We start from the raw sequence: 14,848 nt of genomic DNA, 5'->3' as shown, positions 1-14,848 counted from the left end.
ATTTGATATATCATAAAATATCTATTGTATATGATCTTGGCCTTTTAATTGATTTTTAAATTTATGAAATAACCGATTTGGTGATTATCATATAAAAAACTTATTTTGAAGAAATTCTCAGCGAGTTTTGTATAAATAATATTAACAGAATTCTTTGAAAAAAAAGATTATTATGGCTAACCTCCTATCCAACGCTATTAAAAAAAAGTTCGGGAAGAGAGACTATTTTTTCGATGTGGATGACCTAAACCCCTTCGTTCATGAGTGGAAAATTAACGTAAAAATTTTGAGGAAATTTGAGTGTCGTCATCCTCTTTTCAAGTCAATAGACTTAATCGTAGTAGATGAGAAGGTATATTTATATTATATAATGTTTTATAAATTTAAATTTAGTTTTATTTACTTATGTATAACGTTTACGTAGGGTACAAAAATCCATGTATTGATGGGTTCTCCTTATCGTGACATCTTTCTTAACGATTTGGAAGAAGGTGAATGGATTATGTTATCAAGTTTCTCATTAAGCAATGTTGATGGCGGTTTTAGGCCAACTGACCATCGTTTCAGAATACATTGGAGAGATGGGACATGGTTTAAGAAAATACTTCCTTTGTCTTCAGATCAATTTTACTCTTTCGTATCATTCAGTGATATTAAAAGTGGATATTTTGATTCTGAAAATTGTGTAGGTAAGGGTACCAATTTATTTTTATATTATATGTTAAGTTTAAAGTGCTTGATTAGTTAAATTATTGTATAAATTTTCATAGATCTTATCAGAAGAGTCTTTAGTGTTGGAAATACCATGGAACAAGGTCCACCATACAAAGAATGGAATGAGTTATTCGTTGTTCTTGAAAATATTGAGTAAGTTGCTCTAAATTATTGAGCTTTCTAATTTAAATTTCAATGATTTGAGAAGTTCTCAGTGATGATAAATTGTAGGGGTGAACATTTCTCATGTCGTTTACCAAAAGACTACGCGAACAGCTTCTATGACCATTGGATACATCGTGACAATGATATTATCATATGTGTATTACGTTTTGCCAAGCTCGAAAGTAATAAAGGTTCGGACCATTTCTTGCTGATAAATCTATAATTGCTTTTTTAATAAAAAGTTAACTAATTATCAAATTTTATTAATGTAGATACATGGATGGCTACCACAGTGCACAATTGTACCAGTGTCATGATCAATCCTCCATGTCCTCAAGTCACACAGATGTTGGATGCCTTTGCTGATATGGAAATTTGAAATTGATTTTTTAAAGTGCATGACTTTTATACTTCATATTTATAAGATAAAAATAATACTTTAATCCTCTATGATAATGTGATTGGATTTTAATTTGATTTATAATATTATTCAATTATTAATTAATTCATAAAACGAAAACTATATTATATTAATTTCCTTTTGTATTCAAAATAGACATCCCCACTGATTTTTACATATTCATGAACCTTTCAATTATGTAGTTAAAAGGTGTGGATGGTAACACCCCTTCGAGTCGATACTTTTTATGCAACCATTAACACCTTATAAATTCTTATAGTCGAGTTTAAAAACTTAAAACCAAACTACTGTCTTTTCAACTTCTTCATTTCACTCTCTTACTAAACTTCTCTCTAACTAAAATACTTTTTTTTAAAGATAAAAAAAAAAAAAATGGCGAGATTTGTGATGCTCGACAAATTGTGTCCTTGGAGAATGGGATGGAAGATTCGTGTCAAGGTTTTCCGTTCATGGAGAGTGAGAGATCGTTCGAATAATGTATCGACAGAACTAATCTTGGTAGACGAAGAGGTATGTTATATAGAATTATTTCATTGTTACTTCATATGTATTTGTGTGTCTAAATACTTTGGTAAATCATTCTCTGAATTAGGGTACATTTGGACATGCTACTATCCCGGCATCACTCAATGGTGTTCCGGAATTTAAATTGTCGGAGGATCGAACTTATGTTATAGAGAAGTTCGAAGTCAAGAATGACAGAGAACAGATCCAGAAAACTAAAAACGGTTATCGGATCTTCTTCACAGACAAAACTATAAGGGGCATTCTCAAAAATGCCCCTTTTTCCATATCTCTTTTTAAAAATACCCCTTCATGTTGACCATTTTTAAAACTACCCCTCTTTACATACAAAATGACCAAATTACCCTTTTTTGAGTGACAGCAAGAATGTACAGTCATCAAAATCGAAAATATTTTCCCGCCAAAAAAATTTCCTGCAAAAATTTTTTTCCCGCCAAAATCGAAAATTTTTCCCGCAAAAAAAAAAAATTTCCCGCCAAAATCGAAAAATTTTCCCGCCAAAAATATTGAAATTTATACCTTTTAAAAACCTTGTAAATGCTTTTAAAAAACTTTTAAAAGCGTTTGCGAGGTTTTTAAAAGGTTTTTAAACACATTGTAAACGCTTTTAAAATCCTTGTAAATGCTTTTAAAAAGCTTGTAAATGCTTTAAAAGGTTTTAAACACCTTGTAAACGCTTTTAAAAACTTTTTAAAAGCATTTATAAGGTGTTTAAAAACCTTTTAAAACCCTTTTAAAAATCTTATAAAAACTTTTACAAAGTTTTTAAAAACATTGTAAAAGCGTTTAGAAGGTGTTTAAAAACCTTTTAAAAATCCTTTTAAAAACCATTTAAAAACCTTTTAAAAACCTTTTAAAAACCTTTTAAAACCTTTTAAAAACCTTTTAAAAATCTTGTAAAAACGTTTACAAGTTGTTTAAAAAACTTTTTAAAACTCTTTAAAAAATATTGTAAAAGCCTTTACAAGGTGTTTATAAGGCTTTTATAAGGTAGAAACCTTATAAAACCTTTTAAAAACCTTGTAAATTTTTTTTTGCGGGAAAATTTTTGGCGGAAAATTTTTTTTTTGAAATTTTTTATCAAAATTTTTTTGACAAAAAAAATTTTGGCGGGAAAATTTTTTCGAAAATTTTTTGGCGGGAAAATATGTCGGAAAATTTTTGGCGGGAAAATTTTGTTTTTCTTTTTATTGAATAAAATAATTTTCATATAAGAGTAAAATGGTCATTAAAAATTAAAAGAGGGCATAAATAAAAATGGCCAGAAAAGAGGGTATTTTTGAAAAGGGGTATATCAAAAGGGGCATTTTTAACAAATTCTCAAACTATAAATAGTTTTGCAAGAGATCCTATCATTTCCAAATCTTTTAATAATCTAGATTTTAAACGTGTTTATGATAATGCGTTTCATAGAAGATGGCCTTACGGTAAATCGGACTTTATAATGGATTGTTTTATAAAAGATTAATTTGTTATTTTTAACACATATTATTCGTTTTTATGGCAGTTAATCAAGAGTTTATAGATGCATCACCAATATGGGTGAAATCAAGAGTTTCAAAAAAGAAGATGGTGTCTATCGTTGGAGCTTGATGGATCGCTACATAAAATTCACTATCGAGTCGATTGAGTAAGTTTATATATGAATAATAATATTTTAAAAAACTGTTTTAAGTGCTTGATAAAATACGTAGATTGACATTATTATATCAACAAACCTTTTTCCAAAGGGGATATGTACTTGACTGCTTCGCAACAGGAGTCTATGCCAATCATATGTTCAAAACTTTCAAACTGCGTAACAGGAAGAGGGTCTGTCTGTTCAAAATGTGGAAAGCAGTAAGATTCGGAGGTGATTACGTTTGTTTATAGATAATTAGTTTAGTAATTCAGTACAGTTTATTATGATAATGAATAATTTGTTTATTTAACATCGGTAATGCTAGATGATAATGTTCTCCTAACCAATGGCGATGGATGCTCGGAGATTGTCGAGGACCCGAAGAGTGCAGAATTTGCAGACTACATGTTCATGTAAGTCAGAGATTTACTTTGGATGGTCTTTCGATTATATATTTTAGAAATATGTGGATGTATCTGACTAACTTTAAATATTTAGGTACAATTACGTTGATCATGGTGAGTCAAGAATCAAAGATTTGGATGATACCGACTATAGATTCGATTTAGACCTAAGGTAACAGTAAAAATTTACTTTATTTGATTAATGATTAGATGATATGAAAAAATACTGATTAGAATTTATCCTTCTGCAAAATACAGAGATTCACTTGACTCCTATATTCATCTTGCTGTTGAGGACTCCTTTGAGAAGCATCGAAGACCTTATTGATAACTATGCTCAAAACCGTTCTTCGAAGTTCTGTATTTTTTGAAAATTATTGAAAAACACTTTTGTAAGTTTATATTTGATGATTTTTTTGGGATTTAATAAAATAATTAAAATACTATTTTTCTGTATTATTATTAAATTTAGTTAGTTGCAAATTTTAACATATAGAGATTTGTTTAAATAAAAATATTAAAAACCATTATTATAATTTACAAAGTAACATTTATTTTAATAACGATATATGGTAATTTACAACTGCTTGATGAATTTCATTAAATCTGAAAGAGTAAAAAAATGTTAAATATACTTTTTTAATAATGATAATAAACATATCGAGAATATTCATAAATGATATGTTTACATTCCTCATCATTATCGTTTTAACAAAATAATGTAAGAAAATATTCTAAAAAAATAAAAAATCAAGTCGGTTGTATAACATCTCTATAAATATTGTTCCGCTTATGTGTTTATGAGTTGTATGCTCAATTCAATATGACTTCTAAAAAGATGAACGTTCGACCTTTTGTTCAGTTAGACAATCTCAACCCTGCTTTAGACCATCAAAAGATAAGAGTCCGTATCATAAGACTTTGGAAATCATTCAAGTCCCTTCAGATGGTCTTCGTTGATAGTGATGTAAGTTCTAATTTTAAATTGAAGCATCATGTTTATTTGAATTATCTATGAAAATTTAGTGAAACTGGATATTAGTTTTATAACTTTAAATCGTTATATATAGGGTACAAGGATACATGCATCTATTGAAGATGGTTTGGTCAGCAGGTTTCAAAATCAACTCGCTGTCGGCGAGTCTAAAATAGTCGATACGTTCAGCTTAGTAGATTATGATAGTAATTTTAAGACAAGTTCTTTGGGATTTAAAATCGTCTTTTATAGAACCACTGTTGTGAAACCATGTGATGAATTCCCAGTTCATGTTCCAGAAAAATATTTGCAGGCGTTTACTACTATCTTATCTGGAGAATTAGATAAGAATATATTGTTTGGTGAGTTGTTAATTAACTTTGTTTTTAAAAGTTATATTTACATGAAAAAACAAAATATTAATTCATGTTTTTTTCGTAGATGTAATCGGCCAAATCGTCAGTGTTGGAAATCTTGATAGCGTCAAAACGAAAGGGAAGGATAATGTCAAATTGAGCTTCGATTTGCAAGATTTAACGTAAGTAACTTTCGTAAATATTTTGAAAATTAATTTAATCTAAAATAAATAACTAAATTTTATTATTTTTCATGCATTCGTAATATAGTGGAACCCGGTTAAATTTCACGGTGTGGGGGGATCTTGCAAAGGACTTTGATACACAAATAAAAGAACATCAAGATACTGTTGTCGTTTGTGTAATACGATTTGCATGCCTGAAGGAATGGAAAGGTAATATCTTACTTTCAGAAAAAACAAAACTTAAAGCTTATAATTGTCAAATCTAACGTTGCCAATTAAATCCATGTTACAGGAAATTATAGTATTTCCAATGCGTTCAACTCTACCGATATTCTCATAAATCCAGTTATGTCTGAAGTAGACGCGTTTCGAAATAAGTAAGTATACATATATGTATATATATGAATATATATATCCTTTCTATATTATTCTGCACGACATGCTTAAATCATACACATATTCTTATTATTATCATAACTATATAGGTTGCCTACTGATGCTGTTGATTTAGTACAACTTGATGATGACCCAAGCCCTCAGAAACCCAAGGTGACATTATATGAGGAGTTTTTCATTGTGAACGAAAAGAGTACTATGGACCAAATCGTTTATGCACTTGAGGTAATGATTCAAACGTAAAATTGATATCGTGATCTTATTTTTTTCTGAATTATAATTGGGATAATAAATATTTGATTAATTCTTTACAGGCGCGAACATGTGTGACAATCGCGACAATTCATTCTGTTGAAGTGTTGCCCAAATGGTAGTTATATTGCCTGTAAAGTTTGCAATAAGAAGGTGCAGCCATATCCACCAGAATCTCAAGCTGGAAAGGATTTACTATATAGTTGTGGAGTTTGTGATTCTGATGTTATGGAAGTTGATTACAAGTAAGTACCAAATTGTCTCTTAAATTTTTAAAAGAATTGTGGATTATAACTATACGCACATTTAAGTCGTACCAAACTGTTTATAAGGTATAAACTCATACTTCATGTTGGGTACGGAAGTTCACAAAAGATTAAGCTGCTCTTCTTTGACGGTCTTGCCCAACTATTTATTGGAAAAAAGCAGAAGAACTAGCTTTGGAAAAACCTAAAGTAAGTATAGTATCATTTGAATTCTTTTTGGTTTAAAGTTATAAAAACAAGTATTAAATCAAGATTTGACATTTGTTCAGGACGATACTGCACCTATTCCTGGAAGTCTCTCTGCCTTGGTTGGGAGGACTATGCTGTTTAAAATTTCGATTACAATCGAGAATTTAAAAAGCGACAAGTCTGCTTATGTTGTCAAAAAGTTTTGGGAAAAAGAAGACATGGTTGTGCAATTTGGAAAGGTACTAAAGTAAACAAAAAAAAAACATATATCCATAATATCATTATGAATTCTATACCTTTAAAATCTCAATGTATGTAATTTCAATGTAGGAACTATATGGAAGGAATGAACTTTCGAATAATTCTTTGGATCTCGACGACCATAAGTTGCAAATTGCACCAGCTGAAATGAATTTGACTTCATCTAAGAGAGATTATACAGACAGCAATATTGGATCGACCGGGGGTCATAGCATGATGACAAGGAAAAAAATCAAATCTGAACCCCGAGATTGAAAAAGTTGCGTCATTTCAAAACATGATATTGGTTAATTTTTAATTTCATATTTTTGTTTTATTTTTTTGAATTGAAATTTTTAATTATTTTGAACAATTAAGAACGCTTTTAAGCTTCTGAGTGTATTTGTATTGGTCAAACTTTAATTCTATCAATTACTATAATTATGTTACAATAAACGAAAATTAAAAATATATACAATATAATTTAATAAATATCATACTATAAAATCATTTGGGAAATTTTAATAGTTAGAATATCTCTAAACCCCAACCTAAATCTTTTTAAACATATTTCAAAATTCCATAAATAATGATAATATGTTAAAAATAAAAGGCCAAATTTAATGGTCTGAATATTTAATACGATAATTTAAGAAAATGACCATTAACGATTATGTTAACAAAATATTTTACATTAAAAACTTAATGGTAATCCTAAATATTTTGCTTTTTCAATACGAAATTTTAGGAAATATAATATTATCAAATGTGTAAACTTATTTTATACATTTTATATGTATATATATAAGTCTTATTAATTTACCATGTCAACTAAAAAAAAAAAAAAAAACTGAACCAATTCTTAAGTTCTTGCTGTTTGACGTATAAGGTAAAACAAAAATCAAGCTTTTCATTATTTTGTATTATTGAAATTACATTCACATGTTTCAAATGTATAAGTGCAGAATCATAATGAAACGTTTATCTGGAGTTCGTCGAACCACCAAGAAAAGATCAGGACCTGATGAAGGTGCGCTCCATTCGCAAATTCAACAAGAACAATTTGTTTTGTTTTTTGAGGATCGCATTGCGGAACCAGTTCAAAAAAAAGTCAGGAAAACCAGAAAAAATCAATTTCTTCTGAAGATAACTCATTGGCGCATCTTGACGTTCAAAATACCGTCGTTGACGGTGAAAATAGTATTTTGAAATCAGCGAACAAGAAATCTCAATTTCAATCCTGGATTGAATACAATGTCATGCCTAACAATGAGCCAATCTACACATATGATAAGGATGTTTCCGGATATTTCTGGTGTGTGAAAAACAAGAAATATGTACGCAAAGATATATCATGAAAAAGGATAGACCTTAGAATGTCGTTTTTGAATTTTAGTTTCATATTTTGATATTCAATAATAATAACTATTTTTATTTCTGAATATCATCACGATGTTATTATAATTCGTTATGTTTTTTAAAGGTATTTTATCACTTTTTAATGTTTATCAAATGTTAGTTTTATAACATAATGAAATTATCTTCCTAATTAATAATAATTATGATATGACAATTCAGCGGAAAATTCGTTAATAGTATAATATTAATAATGGAAGAAAAATATTTAGTTTAACATGTTTTAAAATTTTGTTACAAAAAATATAATATAAGAATTGAAAATATAAAAAAAAAAAAAAAAAACTAGATATTCAGTAATGACCCGATAATGATCTGCAAGATTATGGAAATATAACAAAAGATAAAAAAAATTAAATAAATAAAATATTGTCAAAGATCAAGAAAGTAAATTTCAAAAAATACGTATTAAAGATCTCCATACATAATAGAAAGATAAATAACATATTTTTAAAAAATATTCAAAAAAGTTAAGATGATATATAGATACATATGTCAATATTCGTATATATCAATAATTAGTACATTTTAGATGGCATCATATATACGGCACCATCTTCCAATATATACAAACCTAACAGCGAATTTTAGAATAAAATTGTTAGAATTACTCGATTATATGAATTCTTGATCGTACTTTGAATTTCATTTTGCAGATTACTACACTTGACGTATTATAATGAGACCTTCGAAGATTCCATATCGGAGGAAGAATGTAACGACACATGCCGTCTCTAGAAAACATACAGACATTTTATATTCTTTACATTAAGATATATGTTACATTCGAAACTAATAGATTGCACTTAACAACATTATTAAACTACAGGTGTTAGTTCTACGATAAATCTTCCTGCTTTTTCGAATGCACTGAATTTTCAGTATCCTGATCCATATAAGATGGCAAGGTTGAAAAGAATGCAAATACTGAAGTCTAAACGGGCACAAAGGAAGAAAAAAGGTAATATGTTCGGGAAAGGATTTCAAAATGAGAATATATATAAAATATATATATATATATAAATGCTAAAACTAATCCAATTGTTGCCTATGCAGAAAATTTCCTTCTTCCCGGATTACAGGAAGATTTCGCATGTTTCGTCGCAACTGATTCGGATACGAACGATGAAAGTGATTCAGACAGCTCTACTGATGGGATTTCATTCGATACTAATGAAAGCAATGCGACATCTGAGATGTTTCTTGGCTTTCCTCCCATAAAAGCTAAGTCATTAAATAATGGTATATCTCGATGCATATCTGATTCGTTATACGACTGTTTTGTAAATAAGTATGTATATCTAACATATATTTGAAATAATAATTTTTAAAAAAATGTATATGTAGGTTATTATGATGATGGAGATCCTTATTTTTTATGTGATAATTTTGGAGCATATATGTGGTATGGAGAACGGGTGAACAAACGGACTAAAAAGGCAAAGCCGGATTTTTCACTGTGTTGCCATCGCGGCAAAGTAATACTTCCTACTTTGAAGACTGCGCCTAAAACATTATTATCGTTGTTTTATAATAATGACGATAGGGGTAAAAACTTCCGCGATAACATACTAGCGTACAACATGATGTTTTCGTTCACATCATTAGGTGGAAAAATTAACCATTCAATAAATAATGGTAGAGGGCCGTATTTATTTCAGATGTGCGGAGAAAACTATCACCTTATCGGTGATATCTTGCCAGAACCTGGAAAGGAACCAATGTTTTTGCAATTGTATATACATGATGTATGTAACGAGATAACGAATAGAATTTCTGCATTTAGGTAATTATATATATTGATAAATATGTATTTAAATATTTTCCATATCTTAATTATTTGTTAAATATCTTTAGCATAATTCGATGTATCTACTAATCATTATTATTATTAATTTTTGTGTTTTGTTGTTGATATAGATCATCAGGATCTTCTGGAGATTTAAAACATGAGATTGTTGGACTATTAAAAAAAATGCTTGATAGTCATAATCCGCATGTTAAGGCGTTTAGATCGGCACGTGAAATATTTAATATGGAAGAAGGTAGCGAAGGTCTGCGATTAATCTTACCTTCAGACAGAACTACTGATGCAAGAACTCATAATCTTCCTACCAGTAAAGAGGTCGCTGCTTTAATTCCCGGAGATTTTACGGCTGGTGTGAATAAACGTGACATTGTTATAGAAAGTCGTTCGGGTAATTTACAGAGAATAAGTGAGCTTCATCCCGCATACTTGCCTTTACAGTACCCATTGTTGTTCCCTTATGGTGAAGATGGTTTCAGATTAGGTATCGATATAGGTTTCATGGATACCCGTGGACGTAAAAGGAAAACCGTAACCATGAGGGAATTTTATGCGTATAGAATATTTGAAAGATATGAAGAGTCTTCGACTATTGTTATGGCAGGCAAATTATTCCAGCAGTTTTTAGTCGATGCATTCACTACCATCGAGTCGAGCAGGTTGAACTACATATGGATGAACCAAAGCAAACTCCGAACTGAAAGAGTCGATAAGATACTTGAAGCTGCTGAAAAAAGGACATGAAGACCTTGCACAACATGGAAAAAGAATATTTATTCCGTCATCGTTTACTGGTGGAAAAAGATATATGATGCAACATTATCTTGACGCCATGGCTACTTGCAAGTATTTTGGATTTCCTGATCTTTTCATAACTTTTACGTGCAACCCAAGGTGGCCTGAAATTGATCGTTATCTAGCAAGGCATCGTCTTAGTAAAGAAGATAGACCTGATATATGTAGCCGAGTTTTTAAGATGAAACTTGATAGATTAATGGACCAAGTGAGAAAGGAAAAAACTTTTGGTATCGTAAATTCTGGTATGTATTTAATAAGATTTAATTATTATTATTTATATTAGTCTTTGGAAAAAAATATCTTATTAATGTTTTTTAAAAATAATTATTTGTTTTAAAAAATTTCAGCGATGTATACAATAGAATTCCAGAAGAGGGGTCTGCCTCATGCCCACATGATTCTGTTTTTACACCCAGACAATAAGATGCGTACATCAGGAGATATTGATAAATACATAAGCGCTGAAATTCCTGATAAAGAGGTGGATAAGTATTTGTACGAAGTTGTTTCTGATGTGATGATCCATGGTCCGTGTGGTCATATGAACAGAGATAATGTCTGCATGAATAATGGGCAATGCAATAAATTCTTCCCAAAACCATTCATGGATAATACTGTTGTCGACGATGCTGGCTATCTAATATATAGACGACGTAACGATGGGAGAATCATGGAGAAAAGAGGATTTCAATACGATAATAGTTACGTTATTCCCTATAATCGTGATTTATCACTCCGTTTTCGTGCTCATATAAATGTTGAGTGGTGCAACCAGACACGTTCAGTTAAATATTTGTTCAAGTACATCACTAAAGGTCCGGACTATGTTAGAGCCAAAGTAGGAGAAGAAGATCAGGAAAATGAAATTAAAAAGTTTTTCAATTGCAGGTAACAACTTAATAGGATTGTTAAATATTCTCATATTAAATTATACGTGACAAACTAATCCAATATTTTTTAGGTATGTATTTGCATGTGAGGCTTCTTGGCGAATTTTTGCTTTCCCGATTTGTTATCGTACTACAGCCGTAGAAAAACTCCCGTTTCATCTTCCAGGACAAGAATTGGCTATTTACAATCAGGATGATCCAATAGAAGATGTATTGCAACGTACAACAAATAGAACTTCTAAATTTTTGGGCTGGATGGAATGCAACAAGATTTATCCCCAGGCCAGAGCACTTACGTATGCTGAATTTCCATCTAAATTTGTGTGGAATAAGAGAGAAAAACTTTGGAAGCCAAGATCAGAGAAACGGAAAAGTTTTGCAATAGGCAGAATTACGTATGTACCGCCTTCTGTAGGACAAGCCTATTACTTGCGAGTACTGCTTAATAAAATTCCAGGACCAACAAGTTTTGACTATTTAAAAACAGTCAATGGTGTACTTTATAGTGATTTCCAAGAAGCTTGCTATGCTTTGGGATTATTGGATGATGATAAGGAGTACATTGCAGCTATAAATGAAGCAGGTGAATGGTGTTTTGGGGAATTTTTAAGAAAGTTATTTGCGATCCTACTGCATACAAAGAGTTTAACTGTTCCTCTTGAAGTTTGGAATAAAATGAAAGACATCTTGTGTGAGGATATTTTGTTTAAAGAAAGGAGAAACAGGAACAATCCAGGTATTTCAAAAAAATATTTTCTTTTATCAAAATATTCCGTTTTCGAAGAAAAAAATATATATATTTATATATAATGAAATGTTTAAAATTTTCTGTGGTAGGTCTAATGTTGTCACGGACTCAGATAGAAAATATATGTTTAACTGAAATAGAACTCATGTTACGATCGAATGGGACATCTCTTACGGCCTTCGAGACAATGCCTAGACCAGATGATAGTATAATGAACACAGGAGAAAATAGGCTTATCGCAGATGAGAGAATATATAAGCCTCAAAAACAACAGGAATTGTACAATAAGTTGTTACCTATGCTAACTGATGAGCAGAGACGTGTTTATGAAGAAATTATTCACTCTGTGAATCACAGTAAAGGTGGTATGTTTTTTGTCCATGGTTTCGGAGGTACTGGAAAAACTTTTATGTGGACTATTCTTGGTGCTGATATAAGGTCTAAAGGTAATATTGTTCTTAATGTTGCTTCGAGTGGTATAGCTGCTTTGCTTTTGGAAGGTGGTAGAACGGCTCATTCAAAATTTGGTATTCCAATCAATCTTAATGAATATTCTGTTTGTTTGATAGATGCCGAATCTGATCTTGCTGATTTAATTAGAGAAGCAAAGCTCATAATATGGGACGAGGCTCCAATGATGAACAAGCTTTGTTATGAGACTTTAGATAGGAGTTTGCGAGATATCATGAAGTGTGACCAGATTTTTGGAGGTAAAGTTGTTGTGTTAGGAGGTGACTTTAGACAGATTTTACCAGTTATTACCGAAGGTGGAAGGGTAGCCACAGTTTTAGCATCTATCAACTCATCTGTTCTTTGGAATAGTTGTAAAGTTCTTAAACTTACCGAAAATTTGAGACTTCGCAAAGCACGTAATAGTATGGATGCAGGTGCTCTTGCTACTTTTTCTAAGTGGCTTCTTGATATCGGGGATGGCAAAATTAACGAGTCAGATAGTGGGGATGTGGAGATAGAAATTCCGGATGATTTATTAATTAATACAAGTGGAAATCCTATTGAAGCAATAGTTAAAGAGATCTACGGAGAACAATTTACAAGGAGGACTGACCCAAAATTCTTTAGTGAAAGAGCTATTCTAAGTCCAAGAAATGACGATGTTGATAAGATAAATCAGTTTATGCTTACTAAGCTTCCAGGTATGCAAATTAAAAAGGATATAGAAATTTAATTTTTTGAAAATTTTCTAATATTCCAAACATATACGAAATTTAATTTTTAAATTTTGCAGGTGAGGAAAGACGATATCTTAGCTCTGATAGTATTGAAACGTCTGATACGAGCGGACTTGATGATATGATCTACACTCAGGAATTCCTAAACAGTATTCAAGTTTCTGGACTGCCAAGCCATGTTTTGACTTTGAGAATAGGAGCACCTGTCATGTTGTTAAGGAATATAGATCCTAAGGGAGGTTTATGTAACGGTACGAGGCTGATTATTACTCAGATGGCCAATCATGTAATCGAAGCAAGAATCGTGACAGGAAAAAAGGTTGGAGATAAGGTACTTATCCCTAGGATGTATGTTAGTCCACCTGATGCAAAGTTTCCCTTTCGTATGAGACGACGACAGTTTCCTATTACCGTGGCGTTTGCAATTACTATAAACAAGAGTCAGGGTCAGACGCTAGAACATGTTGGATTGTTTCTTCCGAAGCCGGTTTTCACACATGGACAGCTTTATGTTGCATTCTCTCGAGTGACAACCAGAAAAGGATTGAAGGTGTTAATTACTGATAAAGATGGAAAATGCCAGAATAAAACACTTAATGTTGTTTTCAAAGAGGTTTTTGAGACTGTTTAATTATTATGTTTTTAATTGAACATTGTTTTGGATTTTTAGATTAAATTTTATTTTCCATAATTAGTTAAACAAATTTTTATGAACTTTGAAATACAATGTTACTCATAATATTCATTACAATTATCTGTAATATAATTTATATTGTGGTATTTTGCTATGGAATTAGAATAGAAATTATAATTACGTAATGGTAAAAATTATTGTTTAAGGTATGATAAAGTCTTAATTTTAACAATTAAATCTCAAACACATTTAAATTAGAACCTTGCAAAATATATCTATTAAAAACGAATCCTGTCTTTCATTTTGTTATCATAATTTAAATAATAATATATAATAGTGAAAAAACAAAGTTGTATCGCTAAACATTAAGCAAGAATCGTGACAGGAAAAAAGGTTGGAGATAAGGTACTTATCCCTAGGATGTATGTTAGTCCACCTGATGCAAAGTTTCCCTCGTATGAGACGACGACAGTTTCCTATTACCATGGCGTTTGCAATTACTATAAACAAGAGTCAGGGTCAGACGCTAGAACATGTTGGATTGTTTCTTCCGAAGCCGGTTTTCACACATGGACAGCTTTATGTTGCATTCTCTCGAGTGACAACCAGAAAAGGATTGAAGGTGTTAATTACTGATAAAGATGGAAAATGCCAG

General features: G+C 30.8%; 3 protein-coding genes and 1 pseudogene across 3 annotated transcripts; all 4 read left to right on the top strand.

The window, feature by feature from the left end:
• The first annotated feature begins 4,688 nt into the window (after positions 1-4,688).
• Positions 4,689-6,453, top strand: LOC147924354 (uncharacterized). Its single transcript, XM_087496732.1, has 8 exons — positions 4,689-4,817; positions 4,921-5,032; positions 5,268-5,364; positions 5,453-5,577; positions 5,660-5,744; positions 5,853-5,988; positions 6,169-6,260; positions 6,348-6,453. Exons 1-8 carry the CDS (start codon positions 4,689-4,691, stop codon positions 6,451-6,453), a joined length of 882 nt encoding a protein of 293 aa, XP_087352858.1.
• Positions 6,454-10,101: 3,648 nt separating this feature from the next.
• LOC147924353 (uncharacterized) lies at positions 10,102-11,818 on the top strand (annotated as a pseudogene).
• A 58-nt stretch (positions 11,819-11,876) lies between these two features.
• On the top strand, positions 11,877-13,555 carry LOC147924352 (uncharacterized). Its single transcript, XM_087496731.1, has 3 exons — positions 11,877-12,016; positions 12,128-12,204; positions 12,459-13,555. Exons 1-3 carry the CDS (start codon positions 11,877-11,879, stop codon positions 13,553-13,555), a joined length of 1,314 nt encoding a protein of 437 aa, XP_087352857.1.
• A 125-nt stretch (positions 13,556-13,680) lies between these two features.
• Positions 13,681-14,190, top strand: LOC147924351 (uncharacterized). The gene has a single exon (XM_087494529.1). It carries the CDS (start codon positions 13,681-13,683, stop codon positions 14,188-14,190), a length of 510 nt encoding a protein of 169 aa, XP_087350655.1.
• The last annotated feature ends 658 nt before the right edge of the window (positions 14,191-14,848 follow it).

The sequence above is a fragment of the Camelina sativa genome, chromosome 17 (genome assembly GCF_030686135.1).
Source record: "Camelina sativa cultivar CO46 ecotype springtype chromosome 17, ASM3068613v1".
NCBI lineage: Eukaryota > Viridiplantae > Streptophyta > Magnoliopsida > Brassicales > Brassicaceae > Camelina > Camelina sativa.
This window is presented reverse-complemented; position numbering and strand designations above follow the sequence as displayed.

What these genes read in the sequence shown, in the direction of transcription:
- LOC147924354 (XM_087496732.1), top strand. Translation starts at nt 4,689, where the DNA reads ATGAACGTTCGACCTTTTGTTCAGTTAGACAATCTCAACCCTGCTTTA. An exon ending in TTCGATTTGCAAGATTTAAC is followed by an intron (nt 5,365 to 5,452) that starts GTAAGTAACTTT and finishes TTCGTAATATAG; the next exon opens with TGGAACCCGGTTAAATTTCA. An exon ending in GTAGACGCGTTTCGAAATAA is followed by an intron (nt 5,745 to 5,852) that starts GTAAGTATACAT and finishes ATAACTATATAG; the next exon opens with GTTGCCTACTGATGCTGTTG.
- LOC147924352 (XM_087496731.1), top strand. Translation starts at nt 11,877, where the DNA reads ATGGAATGCAACAAGATTTATCCCCAGGCCAGAGCACTTACGTATGCT. An exon ending in TTTGCAATAGGCAGAATTAC is followed by an intron (nt 12,017 to 12,127) that starts GTATGTACCGCC and finishes TGTACTTTATAG; the next exon opens with TGATTTCCAAGAAGCTTGCT. An exon ending in TGCAGCTATAAATGAAGCAG is followed by an intron (nt 12,205 to 12,458) that starts GTGAATGGTGTT and finishes TTTCTGTGGTAG; the next exon opens with GTCTAATGTTGTCACGGACT.
- LOC147924351 (XM_087494529.1), top strand. Translation starts at nt 13,681, where the DNA reads ATGATCTACACTCAGGAATTCCTAAACAGTATTCAAGTTTCTGGACTG.